The following is a 27,859-nucleotide window of genomic DNA, read 5'->3' as shown; positions in this document are numbered from 1 at the left end:
GACGAAGTGAACACATTCTGAGGAAGACTGGTAGAACAAACAATAAATTGGATATAACGACAACAGGCACTATTGCCCAACAAAGTAGACATTTATAACATTCAGTCGTAAGACACAAGAAGCAGTAGGTAAAATTGGAGAAAGTGTATGCTAGATCACGTTGTATAGTCTAAAAGTGAAACATGAATCATGATTCCTAAGTAAGTAAAAAGTAGGCGTTCATTGTCTTTTCCTTTGTACAACTAACTATACATTAGAAGTTGTGCTTTTGTTAATATCGACTGAGAATATCAACAATCCTGAATGTAGGGTCCAGCCTGAATCAGGATTGACCAAGGACAGCACTGACTGAGATACAGACGCTTCTTGTAGATTACATTGATGACTCCATTTTAGGAAATGTTCATAACATGTAGCCATATAACTAAAACCATGCAAACTTTAATGTGTTTACTATAGAGGAGTTACAATTTTGTACAAATATACTAAATTTAGACTCTTGACTACTGATTGCCATTTTGCATTTGGCGACCATATTCGCGTTGCTCAAACTTTTCTTCGTCAAACAGTGTATGATGTCACCTTGATATATTTTTTTAAGAAAACTTAAATCTGCTTTAAAGATTTTATTACACCATGTATAACAGTAAACTTCCACTTCGACTACATCAAACTCTCTATGGACAAACTCTCTGAAAAACACAACACTATAAAGTAAGAGACACGTACAAATGACTAAAATTTCAGTCAAACATTAAGATCACACAATATATGTATATGTTAGAAAATAATTGTCAATATAAAAAAACAGAAACTAGTTTTCTATCTGGCACCTTGAACTTTTGATTTTGCCTTTTCATTAGGGACTTTCCATTTTGAATGTTCCTCGTAGTTCAGTATGTTTGTGATGTAAGTTTTTGCTCATTTAGTTTTGCATTTTTAAAAGCTTTTAACTAAAAGTTAAATAGGACAGATTTTTTTGCTGCAAAATGTTCTCAAATTTAAAAGTAAAATTGCTTGTCCGTTGTTTGTTTCAAAGAGTCCAAACTGAAATACTAACCGAAATATTAATTTGCTAACATATTTTCATACTAATTATTCTATTAACAATCATAAAGTGCATTGTAATTAAGATAATTATAAAACAATTGCATAACAGATGTTTCTATTCTAATGCATATATCATGTATATAACAAACAAACAAAAAAAAGCTTCGAAAATGTATAAAATAAAATTTCAATAAAATTCCGGGAAATTTCACGTACGATTTAGCGAATTTATGTCACAACAAAACACGACGTCATACTATTAAAAACTTTCAGACGGCATATTATTTAGTTACTTATACGCTTCAAATTCGGTATCTAATTAAAATGATGTTTTTGAGGTAGGTGCTATTTCATTTTAGATTCTGTTGCGTTTATCGGATATTTATGTTTTTTTAGAAAGACAAGATGGCGGCGTACTCCTTAGTTACGGCATGCCATTTTGTTTCTGATAGTAAATATATAGAAGCCATCAAAGTAAAAATGAACATAAGGGACCAGCTGAAGGACGCCTCCGGGTGCGGGAATTTCTTGCTACATTGAAGACCTGTTGGTGACCTTCTGCTAATGTTTTTTTATTTGGTCGGGTTGTTGTCTCTTTGACACATTCCCCATTTCCATTCTCAACTTTATAAGTAATCACGTATGTTTGGCTGAAGAATTATAAGGATTAAACACATTTTTTCTACAGGTTATTGATGTGTAAACTGGGTCTCTAACTCAAAAACTTGACATAAAGGACTTTTATTCAGTTTGTGAGTTAATCGCCCCGGTTTACACATCAATAACCTCTAGAAAAAATGTGTTTAATCCTATAATATAAATCTATAAATATAACTTTATCATGAAAATATGTGACTTGACATTAAGAGTTAACATTATATTAAAGAGAAGCACATAGTGCATAATGAAATACAAATACTTCTGTATCAATATTAAATTGGCTTTGCTCATTGTTGAAGGCCGTACGGTAACCTATAGTTGTTAATTTCTGTGTCATTTTGGTCTCTCGTGGAGAGTTGTCTCATTGGCAATCATACCACATCTTTTTTTTATATCTCAATTCAAGAAAAGCGACCCATTAGGGCAATGGCGACATTTTCGTACACAACTGTTAATAATCTACAAAATTCGAAAATGATTGGTCTACATATATTCGGATAATTAAAAAGCAGAGTTTTTATAATAAATGTTAAAATACTACTTTTTATATAAAACAGTGTTACTTTTACGACATGTATCTTTTATTGCATTCAATGCCTTGTGATTGTGTCTTACCTGACACCTGTACTGAAATCTTCGTGGTGTGTTAATTATAGTTAAATAATAATGTTTTCTAGGAAATAGATTATTTCCACACAAAAGCTAAATGAAAGGTTTATACTTACTCGTGGGTACTCGCATATATAGCGCCACGGATTAGCACAGATCCCGTCAGTCCAAAGCCACTGAGTGCCGTCGAACTTAATGTTAACACAGTCAGTTCCTGGGTTAGGACTAATGAATGGAGCTGAAATAATTAATCGACGTTTTACTTCTCATTTTGTCTTAGATAGCACAAAAACGACAAACACAAACAGTTTATTTCAACCAATGTGTTGAATTTAAAATATCTAATAGAAAAGATGAAATAAAAGATCGTTTAACTTAGTAAATTTATTTAACGTTAACAGTTAATATCTGGAAAATAAAATTGAAAACAAAAAGCTGTGTTACTCTATTATAGCATGTCATAAATCATTACAGTGGTTAGTGACCGGAAATATAATTACACGCGTATCTTTAATCTATTTAAATTCCGCAGGTCATGTTTTGACATATGTGTATTAATTCGAGATAAAGAATGAATTTTGAATGCTTTTGTTCATCTTGGGAATGTAAATTTAGTTAGACTCAATAAAAAATTTGACTCATCCAATTTGACTCATCAGGAGTCGAAATGCATAAGTTTATATGGAACAAAGGTCGGGACAACGTGAAATCTGCAACTAGACCGAAATATCTAGTATATCGAGTTCGAGACAACGAGAGTTAACTGTAGATGTTTTATTAATCTTTGGTTGAGCGGATGACGAGAGTTAACTGTAGATGTTTTATTAATCTTTGGTTGAGCGGATGAAAACGTGTTGATGTCTAATCCTTGTTCATGTAGTTACAAATTTCACTACCTTTTTTCATACATTTATATTTTTTATATCCATTGTTGAATACCATGTCTTATGGATGCTACTTGCGTGTGTTTTTTGTTTGTTTGCTGTCTCAATTTCATACATCATTCATATCTAGTTATGTATATTTTCCCGAAAGAATGGTTTTCCTCTCTTTTAATAAAATTGAGAAAGGAAATGGGGAATATGTCAAACCGACAACAACCCGACCATAGAGCAGACAACAGCCGCTATCAATGAGTCTTCAATATAGCGAGAAACTCCCGCAAATCGAAGGTCAATAATAACAACATTGATTTATCTAAACGCTAAGTTGCTCATCTGTATGATATGTAGACTTTGGCTGAATTATTATTAAAAAAAGTCAAATTTACCTGTTCCAAATGGGACACTATTTAAATTTAATTCACCATTTTCTATGGCAAATGTGAAAGTATTATCCTGGTCTATATCAAATGCACCGGTCCACACTAAGGCATTATTGGCTGTAAAAAAAGAAAGTAAGTTTCATCGAAAGTCCAAAGTAAACACTTATTATTCAATTAGTTATCACGAATTTGGGAAACTAGTTATGACATGTTTTTGTATACGTTATAACGGATAATATATGATCACACAAAAGTGTGTATTTTTTTTTTTTGTAATTCGTTGACTAAATAACTTCATTTTAAAAGACAATAATGTTACATTCTCAACTTACCTATATCAAATTGATTTCTTACAGCAGCGGCCTCTTGGGCAGTGTTTGGTCTCCACAGGTAGGCACCTCGTGTCTTGGCACAATCCAACTGAAATTTATTAATATGATTTTTGTACATTTAAGTAACATAATCTGTATATGCATATAGAGATAATTTGTTATTTAAAAAAAAAGTTGTTAAAACTAGTCATCGTCTACTATTATCATGTTTATTTCAAGCCATTTTTTTCAGCAAAAACTATGTAAATATGGTTAAGTTTTTGTTTTCCATAATAAACTCCTCATTTATCTCCCATATTATGTATTTCGTGACTCCAATCATGTCCCAGGAATACATCAAAGACCATTCAGTTATTTGTTTTCTACTATTACACTTTGTTATCAAACAATTATTGTGTTGAAAAGATAAAATTATGTCCAATTGATCTCGACTTCGTTCAACATCATAAAAAGCGATACAAACATAAAAAAAATCATCTCTTTCTTTTACCCAAAATTAACCAGACTTTCAACAAATTAACTGTACAAGTCAAACATAGAAACAACTGTAGTTACATGATCCTGATCATTACAAAGACACTTTACCAACAGGGTTTGAAAGTTGTCCTTCTCCGTATACACAAACAGGTAATACTATTAGTTATATACGCTTATATCCGTAGATATGGATATTTTAACACCCTGAAGTATCCAAGTACACACTGAGGTGGAGCCGAAGGATGTACAGGGTACTGAAGGATGTTAAAATATCCATATCTACGGATATGAACGTAGATAACGAATTTATCCCCGGTCTTAGTCCTTTTTTCTTGAGACCTTCGACCGTAACTTGAAAGCAACGGGTTTTTTCCATTATTTAAAAAACTTTTATTTTGAAATTTGAGAATTTGAAATATTTCTAACGGGGTGAAGGGTACTTACTACCTTTGGTAGAATCCAACAGGTAGTAAAATATAAGACGTTGTTAATCCACAGACAGAGAAACTGGAATGGCACTAATTTGGCGCTCAATGCTATGAGAGTTACGCCACAGACGATATGACGTTAACGTGGGTCATTCGCATAGCTAGGTATGTAGTTCCATTCAATGAATATGTGGCGAAGTTATGATGCTATATACCAAAATGAGTGCAAATGATCGGCATAAAAGAAGAAAATAGTTAAAGGAATACATATTTAATTACAGACTTCATAAATATTACAGACTTCATGGATAATATACAGAATTCAATATTTCACTAGGGACAACCATGGAACTAAGGAAAACGCGTGACGGTCGTTCCCCGGTGTATTGGGTAGCATCCTCTTGGTTTTTGGGTAAGCAACACACAGGGACTATGGGTTTTGTAACGACGCGTTGTTAACCAATCAACATCCTAAAAATATACTTAACCGGAGATAAAGTAATTTTAAACTCTTCTAATTATGTAATGATAACGTATGAAATATCTTTAGTTATGTCACTTTTTATAATAAATACATATGTGTATTGGAATCCTATATTTTCCTTGAAGATTATATAATGTAAATAAAACGGTTGTTCGTTCTTGTTTGTTTTCGAAGTAACAACCTCGTCTTCCAAATAGTGATTAATTAACATACTCACCAGAGCTGCATTCCATATTTTTCTATCAACAAGCGTTGCACCACTATCAGAATAACAGCTTGTACTACTTGCTTGGTTTGGTAACAGCCTGAACCCAGGTGGGCAAGTTTCCGAAACACATTGCGCTATTCAAATGAAAACACCATATGGGTTAATTTTTTTCAACAATTTATAAAAAAAATATAAAGCCATGAGGCAATTTCTAAACCGTTAAAAAGTGAATGACCATGATTTAATGAATAGGATATACAAAATCTACAGGCATTGTTTTAACAACAAAGATGTTATTTCATTTTCAATTATACAAGTTTCCACAACAGACTAAATTGGTGTGCATTAAACGAATTGACATTTGTATTATACAGTTGGTGTTCCTACATTTACATACGCTTGTTGAACAGGTACTGATATTCTTTTAATTTGTGCAGTTGATCGGATAGACGATAATTAAAAAAAAAAAAGTATAGACGATACTTTTAAATTAAATAAACAAAAACCATAAACTTCCTTAAAATTTTATAAAAACTTTATCTTAATCAGCACACAAAAAATACTGAGAACTCATGTCATGGCTTCTCTTAGAAAAACGCTGTATTTTCAGATTTTGATTGAGAGCTGTTTTTCCAGTGTTATGCTGTTGATCGATGTATAAAGGAAATGTCAAACTTAAGAAAGTGTTTTAAACTATACTAACTAGTCGCAGGAGGGACTAAAACTGTTATGGTTTGTTGTGGTACTGGCGTTTGAGGTTGTCCAGGTGCAATCACAGCCGCTGCTGCCGAGGCCGGTGTTTGCACAGCCTGAACTTCTGTAGGTGCCGTCGCCGCAAGTAGTAAGGGTGCAAGAAGTAAAAGTGGTAAAAGAGCCGAAAGAGCTGAAAAATCAGCCCCTGAACCACCAAGTATACCCGCATCTGCACCATCTAGTATGACAGTCCCTGACCCAGCTCCAGAAATACCTTTAGAAAAAAGAAAAAAAACGTGATTTGATGTAATGTCATGAGTTAATATTTTAATTATTTTAAACAAAAAACATAATCAAATCATAAACAGTTAATGTAGATGAGTAAAGTCATGTGTGTTTGTTTGTTTGTTTGAAGAAAATAAACACTAATGTAACAGTTACAATTATGATCTTCTTATCACACGGAATATATATATATATATTGTTCGAAAACAAATCGGGTAGATAAGTCACTGACCAGACATCTGTTATCTTCATCAAAGGTGTGATTAAACATACTTTTGGAGCATTGGTTTGTAATGGATAAACAAATGTGTAGTATTCAATGTTCATGGCCATGTATACTTTTATCCTTTAATTACCTCCATCTTGAATAAAGAAAAATTCTTGTGTGTCGTCTTCCAAAGTTAACTGTGCATAGCACGCATTTCTTGATAGAAATATAACAACCAACAGAACAAAAGATATCTGTAAATAAAAAAAATAACGTAAAACATATGTGTGAATTCAATTATAATCATGATAATCCAGTCATGTGCATAATTAATACTGACACATATATTGTTATGATTAGCCAGAATCAGGGGATTATATTAACTCAACACTTAACTTTTGATATTTTTGTCTGTTTATTGATATTACATATCGTTGTAAATATAATATATATTAATGCGACAGTCACATACGTGAGAGATTTAGCTAGCTATAAAACCAGATTCAATCTAACATTTTCTACAAAAGAAAATTTGCCAGTTCAAGGCAGTAAAATTATTCTATCATCAATTTCAAATGCATCATACTTTTTATAAAAATATTTAAAGTCATACGAAACGAGTGAGTGGTAAAAAATAATGTTTATCCAATTCTTGAACCAATGCATGTAAATATCATACACTTAGTCCTCTGTGCACGAATTTCTCATTTTTTACGCAGATAATCGTTTAATCGTCAATTTTTTTCTCTCTGTTTGTTATGATTTAACAAATATTGCTGCTCATTAAATGCCGTGTCTTTAAGCCGAAATTTACCGATTGTCACCTTATATTAAAGAAATAACAAAAAGCATGGGTATTGAGGACGTGGTTAACATGTACAGTCGAATAATTGTTAATTTTAATGACAGATCCATGCGTATTGCGACCACAGGATTTTTACGAGAATGGTTACGCTCAGGTCACTTTGCATACGGAAAATATGTCGGCGAATTGCTTCCTGGAATTTGAGGTTTCTTATGACTTTAAATTATCACCATACCACATTAATACGATTCTTATTTTAAATCACTTCCTTCAAAGAATTTGTTAATAATTTGCTTTTTTTTGTAAAACCTAACATGAATGTGTTTTTGAATAAGCATGCACTGGAATAATTATAGATTTACGTTGTTTAGATACATTCCAATTAATTGTTTCTGTCTCATAATTTTTTGTTGTTGTACAATGAATGAATTTACATCCTTAAACGTGACAGGATGAGGAAAACTAAATGGATATTTAAACTTATTTTAACATGTTTAAAGTAATTTTAAAGAACAGATCAGACAATATGATTGAACACCTAATGTATAAGGTTATTTGAGATATTTCTGCAGTTGGGCAAATCATGAATAATATGTATAAAAGTGTCTTTGAATATGTTAAATCTGAAAATAACATTTAAATATTTCTACGTTTTAGTCGAAATGATGTAAGTAAATAAAATGGACGTAAACAGAAGTGTTATGACAAAATGTCAGCTACTATCAGCATATTCATAAACATGAGAAACTTTAACAAAAATAAGGAAAATGCTTATAATTATAACCTACTTAATACTTTAAAATATTACCTTGTAATGTTGAGCCATCCTGCAATGAATGCCACGGTATTTGGGGACTTTGATATCCATATGTAGTATTTGAATGGTTGAACAAATATTCAACTAAGTGGCATATGCTGTATTAACCAATCGCATGCTGTAACAACTATACAAAACTACACCCAGTAATTGATTGATGCATTTCAATTTGTTTGTAGAAATGTCGCTAGTGCATAATGGTTAGGCATAGTGCGTGTATTAGTTTTTACGGTTTAAGGCGATATTGTACATGTTGTATAAGCTAAAATTATAAAAATCGGAAGTCAATGACTGGTGTATGTAGTGCATTTAATTTACCTTACATTGAACACTGAAGTTTTATAATATGATAGAAAGTGGATGCGCCATTGGCAAAAATATCTACAAGAGACTAAATGGCATTCATATTAACAAGTTATGTTAAGCAATACCACTTGGAAAAACTGAACAACTATTTAAACACATATTTAGCTTTCTAAAGTTACAACATGTCAAAATGTAAAGCTATTGAAATGGTAAAGCCATTGAACAAAAGCATAAACCAAAACAAAATATAACAGAGTACGACAGCAATTTTACAAGTTCGTGAATAATTCGATAATTTTGACCATGTGCTACTCATTATTGTGTGTGTGTTTGTGTGTTTCTAAGTCTCTGATGAGTTCGATGATGATGGTGAAGTAGGAGATAAAATAAAAGGAAGATTAACTTGTCATCGAAGTGCAGACCAGTTAAAAGGGAAAGTGTATAAAAATATTCTTTCAGACATTTACAAGAAGTATTTTGGCCGAAGGATTAGTCGATACCAATCGTGCTTCTGATTTCACAATTATATTTTACGAGAATCAGATTAGTGTAATATAAATCAAAACTAATAATAGTTAAAAACCAATTGTTCAGAGAACAAATGAAGGTTTTTCTACATCAAAGTTATCAAAGTTGTTGAAAAAAAAGTAGTTACTGTTTACCCCAAGATAAAATTAGCATCCAATCATAAATTTATTGATAATATGCGATAAATAAGTGATTTCTATATACTTCAGATTGAATAACAGAGATAATGTGCTACTTACGGTAAATAATGTGTCAATTCCGGTCTCCACACTGATTCCAAAAATATAAATTTGTATATACTTTTCCCCCTAAACAGAAGATAATTGGCCACTTCCGAAAGTCATTTTTAGTCCCTAGTGATAAGTAAATGCATTAAAATTACAAAATGTATGGATTTTGAGTACTTTTCCACGAAAAAAATGCAAAACATGGCTACTTCCGGTTTTCCCAAGGTCACTTCCGGTTGACATTTTCCAAGTTAATATGTCACCCAACCCTATGTTTAAGGTCATATGGCCTTATTAGAAAACAGGTTAAAGTGATAATCAATTAACCTTATTATAAGGCATTTCAGGGGCACTATAAGATGCCATTAGATTGTATCAGACCAAATGTAACATATCTTTATGACCAAAAAGCAATCATTTTGCACTTATTCTGCAATACATACCTTGTTTTGGAGAAAATACAAGAACGAGGAAAAGTCACAATTGAGAACTCGACCTTGACCTTTGACCGTGTTCTCATTTTCTATGTTAGGACCTAGGTGTCTGAAATAAAAACATTCCAAGGTTATATGGTTTACCTGTTTAAAAGTTAAAAACACATACCGAAACATATTTCGTAAAGGTGGATAACACATAAAAAATTTCATCAAATCGCATCGATTCAAATAAGCCAAAAAAATCGATGGAACGAACAATTAGTAAAAAAATATATCACAAAAACACTGAACTCCAAGGAAAATTCAAAAAGGAAAATCCCAAATCAAGCAAGTGGATAACAACTGTCATATTCCTGACTTGGTACAGGCATTTTCTTATGTAGAAAATGGTGGATTGAACCTGGTATTATAGCTAGCTAAACCTCTCACTTGTATGACAGTCGCATAAAATTCTATTACTAGTATATTGTCACCGATGCGTAAAAGAATTTCTCAACGCCATACACAAGTGTCGTTCACAAAACATAATCCGATAGATCGGAATAATGGTCAATTTGGTGGAAGAGTATTGAATTTTTCTCATTAAAATGTAACAAAAAATCAAAAATCTTGTAACTTCCCTTCAATAAAAATGAAAGAAACTTGGCATGTCGTGATGGCCGGATAGTGATTGAGTTGGGTTTACTTGTTCCGTACTCGTTTACCAACTTCGAGCTTGTTAGAACTTCTATTCACCATAATGTTTCTACACAACTGTTGAACGTACAAAGAATGGGTCTCGGTAGTATTTTGTTTATACTTTGGGATAACTGTATACTCGGCTGGTATAAATCGGCACAGATCAGAGGCTTAACTTGAAAATCGGGAAGGTTGATATGAGACGTGAAAAGAATATCATAAACATGTACATGCATTACACACATAAACTCCCACAATAACAAATTAAAGCTTAAACAATATATTGTCATTTTACATATTGAAATTCCATAGGCATAGCAAATATAGTCACAGACTTATATCATCATCAAGTTCATTCATTTGCATTCAAAGAAATACAGTTTCCAAAAGCAACTGACCTGTCACAGTGAAAACGGCTAGGATGTATTCAATCACCTACAAAAAAAAAGAGATTAATACTAATATTCTTGATATTCTAGTATAATGTCGAGATTACTTCAGACGGGTAAGCAAGAGAAAGGGACAATAAACATATGAACGAGAATCGGAATGGGTATGGGGCCTTAAGCACGGACAAACGGGAATAAAACTGTCTTTCAAAATCAAGGAAAATTTAAAATAAATGTTACACGTTGGTTTTCCGAATAACAAAACAAAAAAACATGAATAAGTTGGAATTTATATACAACGGTAAAAAAGTAAGGATAATATGCAACAAACTTTGAAATATTTTGTTTGTTTGTATTTTGCCTATAATTTACATTTATCCAAGATTTTCTTTCGTGTCATATTAAACACAATTCTTAAGTTTGCAAATGACCAGTGCTATTTGGATCAAAGTACGTGTTCATGTTTGTGTTGTATTCTCATGCCATTGAAACATAATTTAAATATTTTATATGCATGACCCCCTGCAACTATCGGGAAAATAAAAGTGTACTGTTGTGTTTTTCTTTATGCACCTGCCGTAGCGGAAGGGGCATTAAGGTTAACACTTGTCCGTCTCTTCGTCCGTCGTACTGTCTAAAAAAAGAATTATGTTCTCAGTTTGCCTCAACCACATTTTACAAGACTTATACCCAATGCTGATAACCAAAAAAACCCATAGATCTAGTTTAAATGTTGGTTGCGTCACTTTTACAGTTCTAGAGTTATGCTCAATACCAAATTGAAAATTGCTATTTATTTTGTTTCCGTTCTCTACGTTTAGGTTGCATCAACCAAATGAAATGCAACGTATACGCAATTCTTATTAATCTTATTTATCAAGTACAAATTTGGGTAGCGTCAGTTTTACAGCTTTTTAGTTATGTCACTTTTTAACATTATATTCAAGCAGGAGCGTCATTTTTCCAAAGGCATTTTCAGTAAATTTTCGGCTTATAAGTTTCAAGTTACAAGTTGCACGGTATATATTGCTTCCCTTATTGTGAAGAAGCAAAATAGTGGTCGAAAATGGGAACATTGAATGTAAATCGTCCTTCGGAGAATCTATTCTAATGACAGATCTTTTATCGTAATTGTTTTTAGATACTATTTAACATTGTGTTTAATAATTTCAGAAATACGTTATAAGTACTTAGGATTTCGTATAATCACTGAAAAAACAATAATATGTATGCAATCCTTTTTTCAGACAGGATAATATGCTCTTTAGCGCTTTTGAATAGCCAAACAAATTATAACGAAGGAGTTGATGTCTTTACAATTCTGTTGATATAGCCTTGACGTTGCGTAATCCTTCGGCGACGTCGTAGTTTTTCTCACTTTTCCCGTCAGAAACACCCTTTTGACGGCTGATATATAAAAAGGGAGTTCGGAAACCCCATAAAAATTATATATTGAAATAAGGAAAATAATACGTTAAAAACATTTGATATTTATAGAAAAATCGTAGGGTTGGTTTAACTGCAGGTGAACTAAAGCTTGGAATATCGTATTTTGTGTTTTATTTTGACGTTATGTCTATGTATTTTTCGTTGCTTCCTATCTGTTTTCAAATGTCTGGAACTCAAAAATTAGATCGGTGACCATCTTAAATTTTTCGATTTTTCATTTTTTCTTAATAATTTCTACGTGCATGCAATTTCTTTTAACAATCGCAGGACAAGCCATTTATGTACCTGTTACCTTAAAGCATGTTTTTAAAATAAGACAAAAGGTCCATCAATAACCTTAAATTCTAGACTACAGCAAATTGGTTATTTATAAATAAAAATCAACAGTAAGATAACGTGATAAAAAACAAAATCGATTTAAATATGATTACATTTTCAAATTTTATGAAAAATATCTATTTCTGTTAAGAATGCAACAATATTAGCATGATTAGTAAATGGAACATTATTAAATAAATCATACATATTATTGACATTGAAATGCTTCCTACGAATATCAGCAAAATCAATGCAATTAATTAAAATATGTTTAATAATATACTTGCAGGCACAAGGTATACATTGTGGTTATATTGAATTTTTTAAAAGATATTCGTGTGTTATTCTAGTATGACCAATACGACATCTAGAAAAAATCTGAACTTTTCTGCACATGAAATTCTTGTAAGGTTTTCCTAAATTAGATTTCATTTTATGTAATTTATTATCGTCTTTTTTACTCCATTCATTTTTCAATATATTAAAACATATTCTGTACTATTAGATTTATAATCGGTATATGTTATATCACAGTTAGATAAAGCATCACCCAGGGTATTCTTTGCCTCAAGGTCTACAGCTGTGTTTCCAAGGATTCCACATTGACTCGGCATCCATATAAATATTATTTCTTTAGGAAGAATTTTTAAATTCCTCATAACATATAAAATTTTGAGATTTTTATTTTTTTTTATTTAAGTATTTTACACAGCTGAAAGTGAATCAGAACATATAATAAATTTGCTTTTATCTGAAAAAGCATTAAGTTTCAAAACCAAGATTATTGCTTCTGCTTCAGCAGTAAAACAGGACGCATCAGATGACAAACGGAGAGTTGCAGCTCTGTCCCTGAAGACAGCAGCATATGCAACTTTGTCACCATTTTTTAATCAATCAGTATAGACCGATTAACAATCTGAATAAGCGGCTTTAATTTCACCATAGTGTTGCTGAATTAAAAGAGAATTTGTTTCATTTTTATTGTGATTACGGAGATCAAATATAATTTGTGGTTTAGGAAGTTCCTAAAGGAGACATTTTATTTTCATGTTTTGCAATGTTTTGAAAGTAAAATGTAAAAAGGAAATGATCACTCACAATTATGTTGTATTTTGTACATGTGTAGGGGAGTACACTATATGACGAAGCTATTCAAACTTCCCCGAGTTCACGAGTTCAACGTATTTACAGATCGTGATAAGAAGAAGGTTGTCAACATCTTGTGGGTAGACATGCATGTAAGAAAAGAAAAAAAATCAGAGGCCACTTAAATAACCACACAACAGGTGTAGTCTAGGTACAATGTCCTTGATGTAATTATGGTTACTGTATCATGTAAATAGACAAGAAAAAACAATATTCCACAATATGATTGATTAATTTTCTCATAAATATTATGGAACTATATCCAACGGACTCTTGTTAATGAAATTCGGCCATAATCTTTCTCATTAAAACGGCCAAATCTTGCATTTTTTTTTGAAATATAAATGATTATTTCTTTTCACCGGTTGATCAATTGCAGAATGTTAAACACTATAAAGTTTCATGGTATGCCTCTTTTATAATGATATAACTAAATGCACTTTCTCTATTCTTTGTACTTTAGCTGACCTCCCTCCCTTCACCTAATAGTTTTGTCTGCCAGACTTTGACATATAGTCTTCTTTTTTTTTTTTTTAAATTGAACCGTTATATTTCCAAAAAGATCCAGTTCTGGGAATATGAGAAAGACTATAAACTCGTCTCATTAACATGATTAACAAGACACTGGCGGATATAGTTCATAATAGGTTCCGAGCACCTGCTATCATCCCAAGGATTTGGTGCGGTTCGTGTTGCTAAATTTTCAGTTTTCTATGTTGTGTCTTGTGTAGTGTTATCTGTACGTTTTTTCTTATTTAACCATGGCGTTTTCAGTTTATTTTTTATCTATGAGTTTGGTATTTTTGGGATAATTCTAGAGCTCTTAATAGCTTAATAAACCACAGAAATTTACACACAATTTTACATTTTTTTAATTCGACAGCAAATGTTCATTAAAGTAAATATCTGTGACTTTACATTTAAAAAAAATGAGTTTGAATGTCCCTCTGGTTTCTTTCGCCCCTCTTCAATTGATATTACGCGGTATCGATTTTTCTTTTTTGTTTATGAATTAACCTAAATAACATCTCGGACAGTTCATCTGGTAAACACTTGTTGTTACATTTCTGATCTATTTTCTTACTATGTCTACCCGCGAGATATCGTCAGCATTCATCTGATCACGATTTGTAAAACCAATGAACTTGCGGAAGTGTGAACAGTTGCGCCCTCTACGATCAAGTAATTAAATATGACACGATGTGACAGTGATCATTCATGTCTGGCAATTTATAATCTACTCTCAAACAGAATATCTGAAAAACATATATCCTAATATAATTTCGTTTATTTTCAATAACGTATTTTTTTTTGAATAACTTTATTGCTGTTTTCCTTGTATATTAATGATTTTCCTCGAATTTCTAGTTATAATCTGTTTTTATATTTTTATTTAATTTTGAAGCGTACAATGTCTCTTAGTATGCAAACATATCCCTGAGGTGTACGTATGTTTCGATCGACAACATTTGTTTACCTGATCCATCTGGATCGTTCCAATAACTTTATAAAAAAGATTGATTGATTATTGGTTGCTTTACGTCCAGTGGCAAATAGTTCATGCATATTCAGGACGAGAACAAGTTCACAATAAATACAATAGGAAGGTTGATACAATAAAGGCACTCTGGGATGATGGTCTGAGAAATTTGGACTGCCACCGGAAAAGGAGGGTATATTGGATAGGGACAGAAATTTTGCCTTGCAGCAGGCCACCTACGAACCCCTCAGAGAGTGGTTGCAAGGGTTATTAACGTGCAAAGAGCGTGGCAATCTCTTTACACGAGGCATCGGATTTAACGTCCCCCTTCTGACCGGACGTGACTGCGAACTTGATACATTCCGCACAGCCAAAGGGATGCCCCACTTCGGAAAGCGTTTTACTACCGGTCGGGAGAAGACCAAGTGACCATATTTCTATACCCCAGTCACCCTTGGGGATATTTTATAAAAAAAGAAGATATGGTATGATTTCCAATAAAACAATTCCAACAAGAGACCAACTAACACAGAAGTTAACAACAATAGGTCATCGTACAGCCTTTAACAATGAACAAACCGCATTGTCAGCTTTAAAAGGCACTGTTGTGGACGGACTTGTTTGATTGATGATTTGATTGCTGGACATTCGTAAACATGGTCACACTCATTACTGATCACATCTTTACCATTGACATACGTAAACATGGTCACACTCATTACTGATCACATCTTTACCATTGACATACGTAAACATGGTCACACTCATTACTGATCACATCTTTACCATTGACATACGTAAACATGGTCACACTCATTACTGATCACATCTTTACCATTAATTCTAATCGCTTTATATACTAAATTAATTTAAGAAAACGGACAAATTCTGTTTATACATGACGGAGTTAAGTATTGATTTTTATTTTTCGGGTATATTATCTGACAGTTATGGTTTTGTACAACGGCCTATGTGAACGAGGTCTTGATACAAACTTCACATGAATATGAACGAAATAAATTATAGTTGTACGTTATGTTTTTAACTTGTGCTATTTGATGACTAATGTATAATGGTTGATTATTAATTAAACAAATACATGTATCTTTAATAATGCGAATCACACGATGTCTGTTTTTAAAAGCCAACATATATTCCTTTTTTAAATATATAAAAACAACATTTCCTTTGTACAGTAGTTGCCGTTTTTTATGTAATTTGTACGTGTTTCTCGTTTCTCGGGTTTTTTTTTTATAGTTTAGACCGTTGGTTTTCTCGTTTTACACTAGTTATTTTGGAGCCCTTTATAGCTTTCTTTCATTGTGAGCCTGGGGCTTCGTTTTGAAGGTCGTACATTGACCTATAATGGTTTACTTTTATAAATTGTTATTTGGATGGAGAGTTGTCTCATTGGCACTCACACCAAATCTGCATATATCTATATCCGTCGGATTATGTTTTGTGGACGACACTCGAGTATGTCGTATCTAAATGTTATAATATATCATTGTGAATTCAGGAGCCCATTTGGTTCCGACTTGAATTTTGGCCAAAATATTTCGTGTAAATGTCTAAAAGAATTTTGTTTGTCCACTTGTACTTGTTTTGTACTTCGATCACAATTTTATCTTTTGTATATTTTCCACCCTATTTCAAATTTGTAACCTACCTAATCATCATCATCAGAGACAAACAATGAGTACAAATGTAACATAGGGTCATAATAATCGAATTATTCACGCACTTGTAATATAACGGTCGATATCTGTTAAATTTTGTTTTTGTTTATTGTTTTGTTCAAACGCTGGTTCGTTGGGTTTACAATTGCACCAGTTTTATATTTTGACATGTTGCAACTTAAGAAAGCCCAATATTTGTTTGAATAGTTGTTATTATTTTCCTAGTGGTGTTGTTTAAATAAGGGGACGACCATTTGATATTCTGGGGGGGGGGGGGGGGGGGGGCAGGAGGATTTTTTTTTTGATCGGTTATTTATTTTTGTAAACTGAGAGGACAGATTATTCATTTTCTGCACTATTGAAGCATGATTTTTCATTTTCATTAAAGCAAGGGACTGATTATTCATTTTTTACCACTATATTTATGATATTCGAAAACATGCAATTTTTAAAATATTTGTTAATTATGAATAATTAGATATAGGAAGATGTGGTGTGAGTGCCAATGAAGCAACTCTCCATCCAAATAACCATTTAAAAAAAGGTAAATATAGTCAAGTCATTGTGTACCATTTAATCAGAATACTAGTAGATCATTATCCCCTTCAGAAATTTTAAGATTCAAGATTTCATTCATAACCTGAGACACATACTTGTGTACAAGAGGACATTATATACATGTAAAAATATTTTAAGATATTACATAGCAAGACAGGACAAACATAACACAAATACATACATGTACTAATAAGTATATTATAAGAGACAATTGGTATAATTAGCTATAGATTAAGTATGTTATAATTTTCTGAACGAAATGAATCATTTATATTCCCAAGCATTATATACATATTGCATACATAATGTATAGTACTAAAGTCAATTTAGTTTGGTTTTACCTAGCCTCTTTCAAAAGCATTGTCAAACATATTTCGCCGTGCGGAGCGAGGCAAACTTTTTTTTTGAAGGGTTTTGGAACCGCTGTAGCCCCAAAAGCTATAGACCTGCTGAGTTATTTATTTTCAATACATTGCAAGTCAGGTAATTTATTTTCAAACTACCACAGAACAAACCATTTATTTTTGTGATTATCAAGGCTGAGTTATTTATTTTCAAAATTCTCCTGCCCCCCCCCCCCCCCAGAATATCAAATGGTCGTCCCCTTACTGGTAAATGTCAACGTCATTTAGTTTCTTGTCGATATTTCTGCCAATGGCACATACACTTTCTATCACGGTATTAAATTTCTGCTATCAATATAAGGTAAAATAAATGCACTACATATACCAGTCATTGGCTTTTGGCGTTCGACTTTTATATTTATAACATATACAAGTTTCACATTAAAACCGGAATACATAATACACGCACTGTGCCTTACCAAAATGGCCTAGGTTCATTTCTACCAAAAATAAAATGCATCAATCAATAACAGGATGTATTTGTGTAGAGTTGAAACAACATGCGATAGGTAAATACAGCTTACGGCGCTTATTTGAATGTTCGTTCAACATCCAAATACTACATATAAATATCAAAGTTCTCAAAGACAGTGGCATAGTTTGCATGATGGCTCAGCATTACAAGGTAAGATTACAAAGTAGTTAGTAGTATGCATTTTTTTCTTTGCCTTTGTGCAATGTTTTAAATGTCTTTGAAAAATGATAATAGTACCAAACCATTGTCATGGAACTTCTGTTTAATATGCCCTTTTAAGGTGGTACCTAACACTTTAACTAAAATTAATTTGCCTCGTTTAATTTTTTTTTTAATTTTGACAAAGTATTTACTTTGACCCTTTGACAAAAATATAAAAATTTGAAAAAATTTGAACCAACCGTTTTATCAGAAAAAAATACACTGGTTATATAGCAGTTTGACAAACACTTACTTTGATCATTGCGAAGCTTAATTTTCCCTCATTAAAACGTTCTGCAGATTGTACAGAGTTATCTCCCTTTAATGTTAGGTACCACCTTAATTTATTCAAACCATTTTAGCCTTAATCCTTATGCCAATTTATTTACATGTTAAACTGGTTCGATTTTAAGAAAACAAAATAAGGCTTGCTTAAATACGTATATTAATGCAACCCCTACATTTTTAAATGATTTTGATTTCTTGAATACATTATTAATTTGATTATTGAAATTATTTTCAAACTTATAATGTTAAAAACTTTGAATGGAATAAATATTGCATACTTAAAATGAATTGTGATAGAATCATACATCTACACCACATTAAGAACAACTTACTAGTAACTAATCATATGCATGTACATACAGTCTGAAAATTTGAAATCTCAAATCATTTAAAAATGTTTAAAATCTCCATGATATATGGTTTCGAAAACAGTCCTTCCATCTTAATATATACGAAATAATATGGGGATGTTTGATTATACATTAAAACAATTGCATGTTCTGTTCTTCAAAATAACAACATGTTAAATAAGTTTGAATATGCATTTAGTTTTCTTTTTTCCTGTAACGTGTGTGGCTGTAGATTCGTCATTTACAAGAAAACAAATTATGAAATTGACACTATTGGAACAACAACAGATCGAAATTTAATTAAAAAACGTAAATCTATAATGATTTTAAGCGCATGCATAATCAAAAATATATTAATGTTTGGCTTATCAATAATAGCAAATTAATAACAAATTCGTGAAGATTGTGTTTTGAATTCAAAATTAAATGAATGTGTATGATAATAATTCAAATAATTGTACGAAAAGTATAATGCATTAAAATTGATATTAATTTTTAAGCATTAATTTAATTCTAAGACACAAACTTGTCTTAACATAAAGTGTTGTTGTAAAAAGTAAAATCACAATGAAACAGAATTCCATGGAAAATTCAAAGCAAAAAGTCTCTAATCAAATGGCAAAGTCAAGATTTGAAGATTTTACTGTAAAGCAACGCTCAGACACATATATGTGTAACATCAGGTCAACGCTCAGACACATATATGTGTCACATCAGGTCAACGCTCAGACACATATATGTATAACATCAGGTCAACGCTCAGACACATATATGTGTAACATCAGGTCAACGCTCAGACACATATATGTGTAACATCAGGTCAACGCTCAGACACATATATGTGTAACATCAGGTCAACGCTCAGACACATATATGTGTAACATCAGGTCAACGCTCAGACACATATATGTGTAACATCAGGTCAACGCTCAGACACATATATGTGTAACATCAGGTCAACACTCAGACACATATATGTGTAACATCAGGTCAACGCTCAGACACATATATGTGTAACATCAGGTCAACGCTCAGACACATATATGTGTTACATCAGGTCAACGCTCAGACACATATATGTGTAACATCAGGTCAACGCTCAGACACATATATGTGTAACATGAGGTCAACGCTCAGACACATATATGTGTAACATGAGGTCAAAAGCTAAAGCATGGCAAACACATTGACATCAACTGTCATATTCCGGACTTGGTACAGGCATTTTTCGTAAGTAGAAAATGGTGCAATGAATCTGGTTTAATCGCTAGATAAACCCTTTACGCACGTGTATTACAGTCACAAAAAAATCAATATATTGACGACATATATATGAATAAAATAAACAGACAAAAATGTCTAAAACTAAGTGTTGAGTTGAAATGATCACCAAATTCTTGCTAATCATAACTGTTACAATAGATATGTTAGTAAGAATTATGCAAATGACTGGAATATAATGGATTTTAATGTATGTTTTACGTAATTTTATTATTTACAGATATATTTTGTTTTGTTGGTTGTTATATTTCTATCAAGTAATGTGTGCTATGCGCAGTTCACATTAGATGACGACACACAAGAATTTTTCGTTATTCAAGATGGAGGTAATTAAATGATAATTTTTTACATGATTATGAACATCGAATATTACAGATTTGCATATCCATTACATATCAAAGTTGTAATATAGTATGTTTTATACACATCTTTGATGATGATAACAGATGTCCGATCAAAGACTTCCTCACCTGTTTTATTGCCGGAATAAATATATTCTTGGTGATAAGAAGATTTTGATTGTAATCTGATACATGGTTATGTGTGTATTTTTCTTCAAACAAACCAACAAACACACATTAATTCATTCATCTACATTAACTGTTTCTGATTGGATTTGTTTTTGTTTTAACAATAATTAAAAATATTACCCTCACTTATGACATAACGTCAAATTTTATTTTTACTAAAGATATTTCTGGAGTTGGTGCAGGGACGGATATACTAGGTGGTACAGAAACCGGTATACTAGATGGTACAGGTGCTGATTTTTCACCTCTTATGGCTCTGGTACAACTTTTACTACTTGCACCCTTACTATTTGCGGCAACAACACCCACTACTACAGCAGCTCAGACTGTGCAAGCACCGGTTGCAGCAGCACCGGCTGTGGTTGCACCTGTAACGCCAGCAACACCACAAACCATAACAGTTTTAGTCCCTGCTGCGACTAGTAAGTATAGTTTCGTAAGTTTGACAACATATTATATATCAGTCAATAGCATACCAAATACGTTCATTGGAAAAACAGCTCTCAATCAAAATATGAAAAATACAGCGTTTTTCACAGAGAAGCTATGCCATGAGTTCTCAATATATTTTGTATGCTGATAAGAATAAAGATTTTATATCTTCTGGAACCTTATGATTTTATTTACTTTTAAAGTTCTATCCATCCGATCAACTGCAGAAAATAAAAGATTAAATCAATAGCTGGTCAACAAATGCATGTAAATGTAGGAACATCAACTGATGTATATATTAAAAATGTCAATGCGTTCAATGCACACCAATTTGGTCTATGGTGAAAACTTTTATCATTGAAAATTAAATTACATCTTCGTTGTCAAAACAATGCATGTAGCTTCTTTATTACCTATTCATTTATTCATTGTCATTAATTTGTAACGTTTCTGAAATGGCGTTATCGCTTGATATTTTTTTTAAAATTTAAATAGCACAATGTGTTTCGGAAACTTGCCCACCTGGATTCATGCTCTTACCAAACCAAGCAAGTAGTACAAACTGTTATTCTGATAGTGGTGCGACGATTGGTAATAATAAAATGTGGAATGCAGCTCTGGTGAGTGTTTTAATTATTTACTATTTGGAAGACGAGGTTGTTACTCCGAACACAATGAAGACCCCAACACCGTTAAGATTGTTATATATGCTGTAGGCAGAATAAGGTTACAATCCAGATATATTTGATGTTTTTATAAAAAAGAAAGTGACATGACAAAATTCTTAATACACGACTTAAATAATTTCCTACGTTATCATTACATAAGAAGTGTCATGCATTACTGTATTATTTGCTTGTATATACAACGAATGACAACGTTCAACCCTATTGTAAAAGTGTATGTGCAATGTTTACGATCATGTTACTGAAGATGCTTCTATAATTGTTAAAATAGATATAGGAAGATGTGGTGTGAGTGCCCGTGAGACAACTCTTATTCCAAATAAAAATTTATTAGAGTTAATCATTATAGGTCAATGTACGACGTAATACTGGGTTAATATTGGAGTCACGATATGCATGATATGGGAGACATATGTCGATGATTCGGGAGTCTATTATAAAAAAAAAACACCATATATACAAACATGTTTTGCTGAAACTTGAAAAAATCTGGCTGGGAATAAACATCAATGACTAGTTCTGACAATTGAAGAACACTTTTTTTTCTAATAACACATCATATATGTTTTCACGTACAGATTCGGTGACATCAATATACAATTGTTATCTCACTTATTTCAGTTGGATTGTGCCAGGACACCTGGTGCCTACCTGTGGAGACCAAACACTGGACAAGAAGCCGCTGCTGTTAGAAATCAATTTAACTTTCGTAAGTTGAGAATGTTACTGTATTTTCTATCAATATGAAGTTATTCATATATTCAGTCATCTCGAATTACGAAATAGATATGATAACAAACGACACACAATTATAACAAACCATGTGATAACGAATCTAATCGGTTAGCAAGATATCCAGAACGTATAACGATATATTTATCTTTTCACAAAGACGTTCGAAAACAAAAGACGGTTCACATTATTATGTAGCTGCGAGAGGAATTATTTATCTGATTGTAAATAAAAGAACAAATGTGTATAAGAGGGTCATTTTAAGATCAAAATTAGTTTTGTGTTAAATTGTTCAATAGCGCAATGCAAATTGTGTAACACAAAAAGGTAAACGTAAACATACACTAAATCCATTGGATTTTAGATGTGTACGGATTAGATGCATGATTTTGTTTAATAGTTGTAAGTGGCTTTGAACTAGCTGTTAGATAACTGTGAGTACTCTCAGATCTGTTCCTTGTGTCTTTCAAGCTCACCTGGCCCAAAGGGCCAAGTGAGCTTTCTCATCACTTGGCGTCCGTCGTCCGTCGTCGTTAACTGTTACAAAAATCTTCTCCTCGGAAACTACTAGGCCAAATTTTACCAAACTTGGCCACAATCATCATTGGGGTATCTAGTTTAAAAAATGTGTCCGGTGACCCGGCCAACCAACCAAGATGGCCGCCATGGCTAAATAGAACCTAAGGGTAAAATGCAGTTTTTGGCTTAGAACTCAAAAATCAAAGCATTTAAAGCAAATCTGACCTGGATTAGTTGTTTGTCAATTCAAAATATATCTGCCCTGAAATTTTCAGATGAATCGGACAACCCGTTGTTGGGTTGCTGCCCCTGAATTGTTAATTTTAAGGAAAATTTGCTGTTGTTGGTTATTATCTTGAATATTATTATAGATAGAGATAAACTGTAAACAACAATAATGTTCAGGAATGTAAGATCTACAAATAAGTCAACATGACCAAAATGGTCAGTTGACCCCTTTAGGAGTTATTGCCCTTTATAATCAATTTTTACCCATTTTTCGTAAATCTAAGTTGTCTTTTACAAAAATCTTCTCCTCTGAAACTACAAGGCCAAATTAATTCAAACTTGGCCACAAAAATATTAGGGGTATCTAGTTAAAAATAATTGTCCTGTGACCGGGCCATCAAACCAAGATGGCTGCCACGGCTAAAAATAGAACATAGGGGTAAAATGCAGTTTTTGGCTAATAACTTAAATATCAAAGCATTTAAAGCAAATCTGACACACAAAAAATGTTAATCAGGTCAATATCTATATGCCCTGGAATTGTCAGATGAATCGGACAACTGGCTGTTGGGTTGCTGCCCCTGAATTGGTAATTTTAATGCAACTTTGCTGTTTTTGGTTATTATCTTGGATATTATTATAGATAGAGATAAACTGTAAACAGCAATAATGTTCAACAAAGTAAGACCAACAAAAAAGTCAACATGACCGTAATGGTCAGTTGACACCTTTAGGAGTTATTGCCCTTTATAGTAAATTTTTCACCATTTTTCGTAAATCTTAGTAGTCTTTTACAAAAATCTTCTTCTCTGAAAATACTGGGCCAAATTAATCCAAACTTGGCCACAATCATATTTGGGGTATTTAGTTAAAAAAAATGTGCCTGGTGACCCGGATATCAAACCAAGATGGCTGCCACGGCTAAAAATAGAACATAGGGGTAAAATGCAGTTTTTGGCTAATAACTTAAATATCAAAGCATTTAAAGCAAATCTGACACACAAAAAATGTTAATCAGGTCAATATCTATATGCCCTGGAATTGTCAGATGAATCGGACAACTGGCTGTTGGGTTGCTGCCCCTGAATTGGTAATTTTAATGCAACTTTGCTGTTTTTGGTTATTATCTTGGATATTATTATAGATAGAGATAAACTGTTTGCAGCAATTATGTTCAACAAAGTAAGATCAACAAAAAAGTCAACATGACCGTGATGGTCAGTTGACACCTTTAGGAGTTATTGCCCTTTGTAGTAAATTTTTCACCATTTTTCGTAAATCTTAGTAGTCTTTTACAAAAATCTTCTTCTCTGAAAATACTGGGCAAAATTAATTAAACTTGGCCACAATCATATTTGGGGTATTTAGTTAAAAAAAATGTGTCTGGTGACCCGGATATCAAACCAAGATGGCTGCCACGGCTAAAAATAGAACATAGGGGTAAAATTCAGTTTTTGGCTTATAACTCAAATCCCAAACCATTAAGAGCAAATCTGTCTGGGATACAATTGTTAATTAAGTAAAGATCTATCTGCCCTGAAATTTTCAGATGAACAAGACAACCTGTAGTTGGGTTTCAGCCTCTGAATTGGTAATTTTAAGGAAATTTTGCCGTTTTTGGTTATTATCTTGAATATTATTATAGATAGAGATAAACTGTAAACGGCAAAAATGTTCAGCAAAGTAAGATTTCCAAATAAATCAACATGACCGAAATGGTGAATTGACCCTTTTAGGAGTAATTGCCCTTTAAAGTCAATTTTTAACAATTTTCAAAAAAATTGTAAATTTTTACTAACATTTTTCACTGAAACTACTGGGCCAAGTTCATAATAGATAGAGATAATTGTAAGCAGCAAGAATGTTTAGTTAAGTAAAATGTAAAAACACATCACTATCACCAAAACAAAATTTTGTCATGAATACATCTGCTTCCTTTGTTTAATATTCACATACATGACATAGACCAAGGTGAGCGACACAGGCTCTTTAGAGCCTCTAGTTTTATATCGGGATGTACCTGTACCCGGCCTCGTCCTCTTATTTTTGTCCATCTGATGAGTTAAGTCTTTTCAACTGATTTTTATAGTTCGTTATTATGTTGATGTTATACCACTCTCCAATGTAGCGGACGGTTGGGATCCAATTAACATGTTCAACAACCCCGCCGCATTGTGTATGGATGTGCCTGTCCCAAGTCAGGAGCCTGTAATTCAGTGGTTGTCGTTTGTTTATGTGCTATACATTTGTTTTTCGTTCATTTTTGTCATATAAATGAGGCCGTAAGTTTTCTCGTTTGAATTTTTTTAAATTGTCACAAATAGGTGTCGATTAAAAAGTGGTAATTGTTGATGAATTGGTTAGATTTCCTCAATTAAAGTTTTGAATGATTGTAACGAGTCTCAGACGTCGAGTTATGGGACTATATCGGAAGAGAGGTTGTTACACATTCTATTGACATTATATTTGGCGAACATACCAAAGATTATTTCTAGAAAAAAATAATGATATTGGGTGATTACTAGTAATTGTTATAAAAAAATAAAATCACAATTCTTTTTTCGAGGAATAATTGATTTTTGAAATTGGAAAAAAATTCGATGCGATAAAATAGGTAGTGCTTAACTTATGGCGGACTGTATAGGTTAAAAGGTCATATTTGAAAAATCTTATAAAATCCTTGATACTTTTTCATTGTGTTTGAAAGGAAAAAAGGTGCCAATGTTAAATGCATGAGAAATGTAGAGAATCGTTTCCCGCCCAACTTTTAATGGCTTATATCTCAAAATACAAGCACATGGACACTGATTTTTTTCCTGCTTTTTTAGTTCCTTATTTATAACACTCTTTATAAAAGCTAGTTATGTTGAAACAGAGTTACGAACATCCTGAAATAAAATTATCTCTACATTCTCTACCACTTAACTGATGTATATTGTTGAATGGAACAATATACATTAAATGTTAAACATATGAAACACTTGCAACGGTTCAGAATAAAGGATCTTTCCCTTTTTGAATGACACATTTTTGTTTAAAAAAAATCAATACCAATATTGCAAAAAGCCATTCAGTTAAAAAATATTGACAAATAGACACTAGCGAACAAAACAACATTTTCCACTTTCTACATGTAGCTCTCATAAACTCTCACTCAAAAAAGAAATAAGTTTCAATTAATTCCATAATGTCAAGATCACCTCTGATTATATTGACTTTTAGTCAGAAATCTTGTTACTTTAATCTTTAGTTCACGAATGAACCTAGTGTTGTCTATAAAGTTATGAACTAAGAAGAAGATTTCAGGAACATATTTATAACATGTATAATGAATATTCTGCTTTTCGATGAAACTCATTCAAATTTCCTTTATTTTTACAGCCAATAATGCATATGTATGGACCGGTGCAAATGATGTAGACAAAGATATGACCTTCACATTTGCCATAGAAAATAGTCAATTAAATTTAGGTGGTACCCTCCCATTTGGAACAGGTAAATTTTACTTTTTTTTAATAATACAGGAAAAGCATATGTACTCCTTATACAGATCAGCAATTTAGTATTTACGTCAATTTATGTTGGTGTTTTAAACCTTCGATTTTTTTTTGACACAATTTATTCTTCAAGAGGAGCAAAATCATAATATCGGGATAATTGACATATTAATAGATATGACTGGAATGAGACAACAAACAAACGACAAAGACACGGAAGTGTCATTCATTTTGGGTTGATGACACTTGAACATATATCGATGACTATTGGGGAAAGAACCGTTATCTATTATACATAAACGTAAAAACAGCACTGAAACTGTGAACAGGAATGGATTTTTTTAAGGGAACATAAAAATTTCAGTTAAGGATATTCATAACATTCTTTTGTTTGAGTAGTATAAGTATTTTTCTGCCTAGATTAAGATTTCATTTTCTAAATATGGTTTGTTCACCTTTAGAAGATTTAATAGAGGAGTATTACACCATCTATTTTGAAACAAATAGAATACAACAGTGCATCTGGGATAATAGTTAAGAACAAGTTATTTGTGATAATATGAAATTAATATCGGATATATCTTTAACAAGACGAGGCAACGTATACTTTGAAGTTGGTTAATTAATTTAGTAGGAGGGTATATAAGACTATCTTTTATATTGGTTTGGTCCCTTTTGTGGTAATTTTAAAGACGTGATGCGAAATAAATAGACGTTAAAT

At 32.3% G+C, this 27,859-nt stretch overlaps 2 protein-coding genes across 2 annotated transcripts; one reads left to right on the top strand and one right to left on the bottom strand.

Moving 5' to 3' along the window:
• Positions 1-611: 611 nt before the first annotated feature.
• Positions 612-8,538, bottom strand: LOC134696719 (uncharacterized). Its single transcript, XM_063558643.1, has 8 exons — positions 8,312-8,538; positions 6,847-6,952; positions 6,216-6,479; positions 5,522-5,646; positions 3,916-4,003; positions 3,590-3,700; positions 2,436-2,557; positions 612-692 (listed from the first exon to the last, which is right to left on the bottom strand). Exons 1-8 carry the CDS (start codon positions 8,369-8,371, stop codon positions 678-680), a joined length of 891 nt encoding a protein of 296 aa, XP_063414713.1. The 5' UTR covers positions 8,372-8,538; the 3' UTR covers positions 612-677.
• Positions 8,539-18,474: 9,936 nt separating this feature from the next.
• LOC134698129 (uncharacterized) lies at positions 18,475-22,909 on the top strand. The gene is made up of 5 exons (XM_063560418.1): positions 18,475-18,544; positions 20,735-20,840; positions 21,206-21,466; positions 21,972-22,096; positions 22,784-22,909. Exons 1-5 carry the CDS (start codon positions 18,524-18,526, stop codon positions 22,907-22,909), a joined length of 639 nt encoding a protein of 212 aa, XP_063416488.1. The 5' UTR covers positions 18,475-18,523.
• The last annotated feature ends 4,950 nt before the right edge of the window (positions 22,910-27,859 follow it).

The sequence above is a fragment of the Mytilus trossulus genome, chromosome 14 (genome assembly GCF_036588685.1).
Source record: "Mytilus trossulus isolate FHL-02 chromosome 14, PNRI_Mtr1.1.1.hap1, whole genome shotgun sequence".
Taxonomy (NCBI): domain Eukaryota; kingdom Metazoa; phylum Mollusca; class Bivalvia; order Mytilida; family Mytilidae; genus Mytilus; species Mytilus trossulus.
This window is presented reverse-complemented; position numbering and strand designations above follow the sequence as displayed.

Excerpts from the sequence above, each read along its gene's own strand:
- LOC134696719 (XM_063558643.1), bottom strand. The coding sequence starts at position 8,371 with ATGGATATCAAAGTCCCCAAATACCGTGGCATTCATTGCAGGATGGCT. Across the intron at positions 5,647-6,215 it reads TTTAGTCCCTCCTGCGACTA|CGCAATGTGTTTCGGAAACT; the intron begins GTTAGTATAGTT and ends TCATTTGAATAG. Across the intron at positions 4,004-5,521 it reads AAATATGGAATGCAGCTCTG|TTGGATTGTGCCAAGACACG; the intron begins GTGAGTATGTTA and ends AATAAATTTCAG.
- LOC134698129 (XM_063560418.1), top strand. The coding sequence starts at position 18,524 with ATGATGGCTCAGCATTACAAG. Across the intron at positions 21,467-21,971 it reads TTTAGTCCCTGCTGCGACTA|CACAATGTGTTTCGGAAACT; the intron begins GTAAGTATAGTT and ends AAATTTAAATAG. Across the intron at positions 22,097-22,783 it reads AAATGTGGAATGCAGCTCTG|TTGGATTGTGCCAGGACACC; the intron begins GTGAGTGTTTTA and ends CACTTATTTCAG.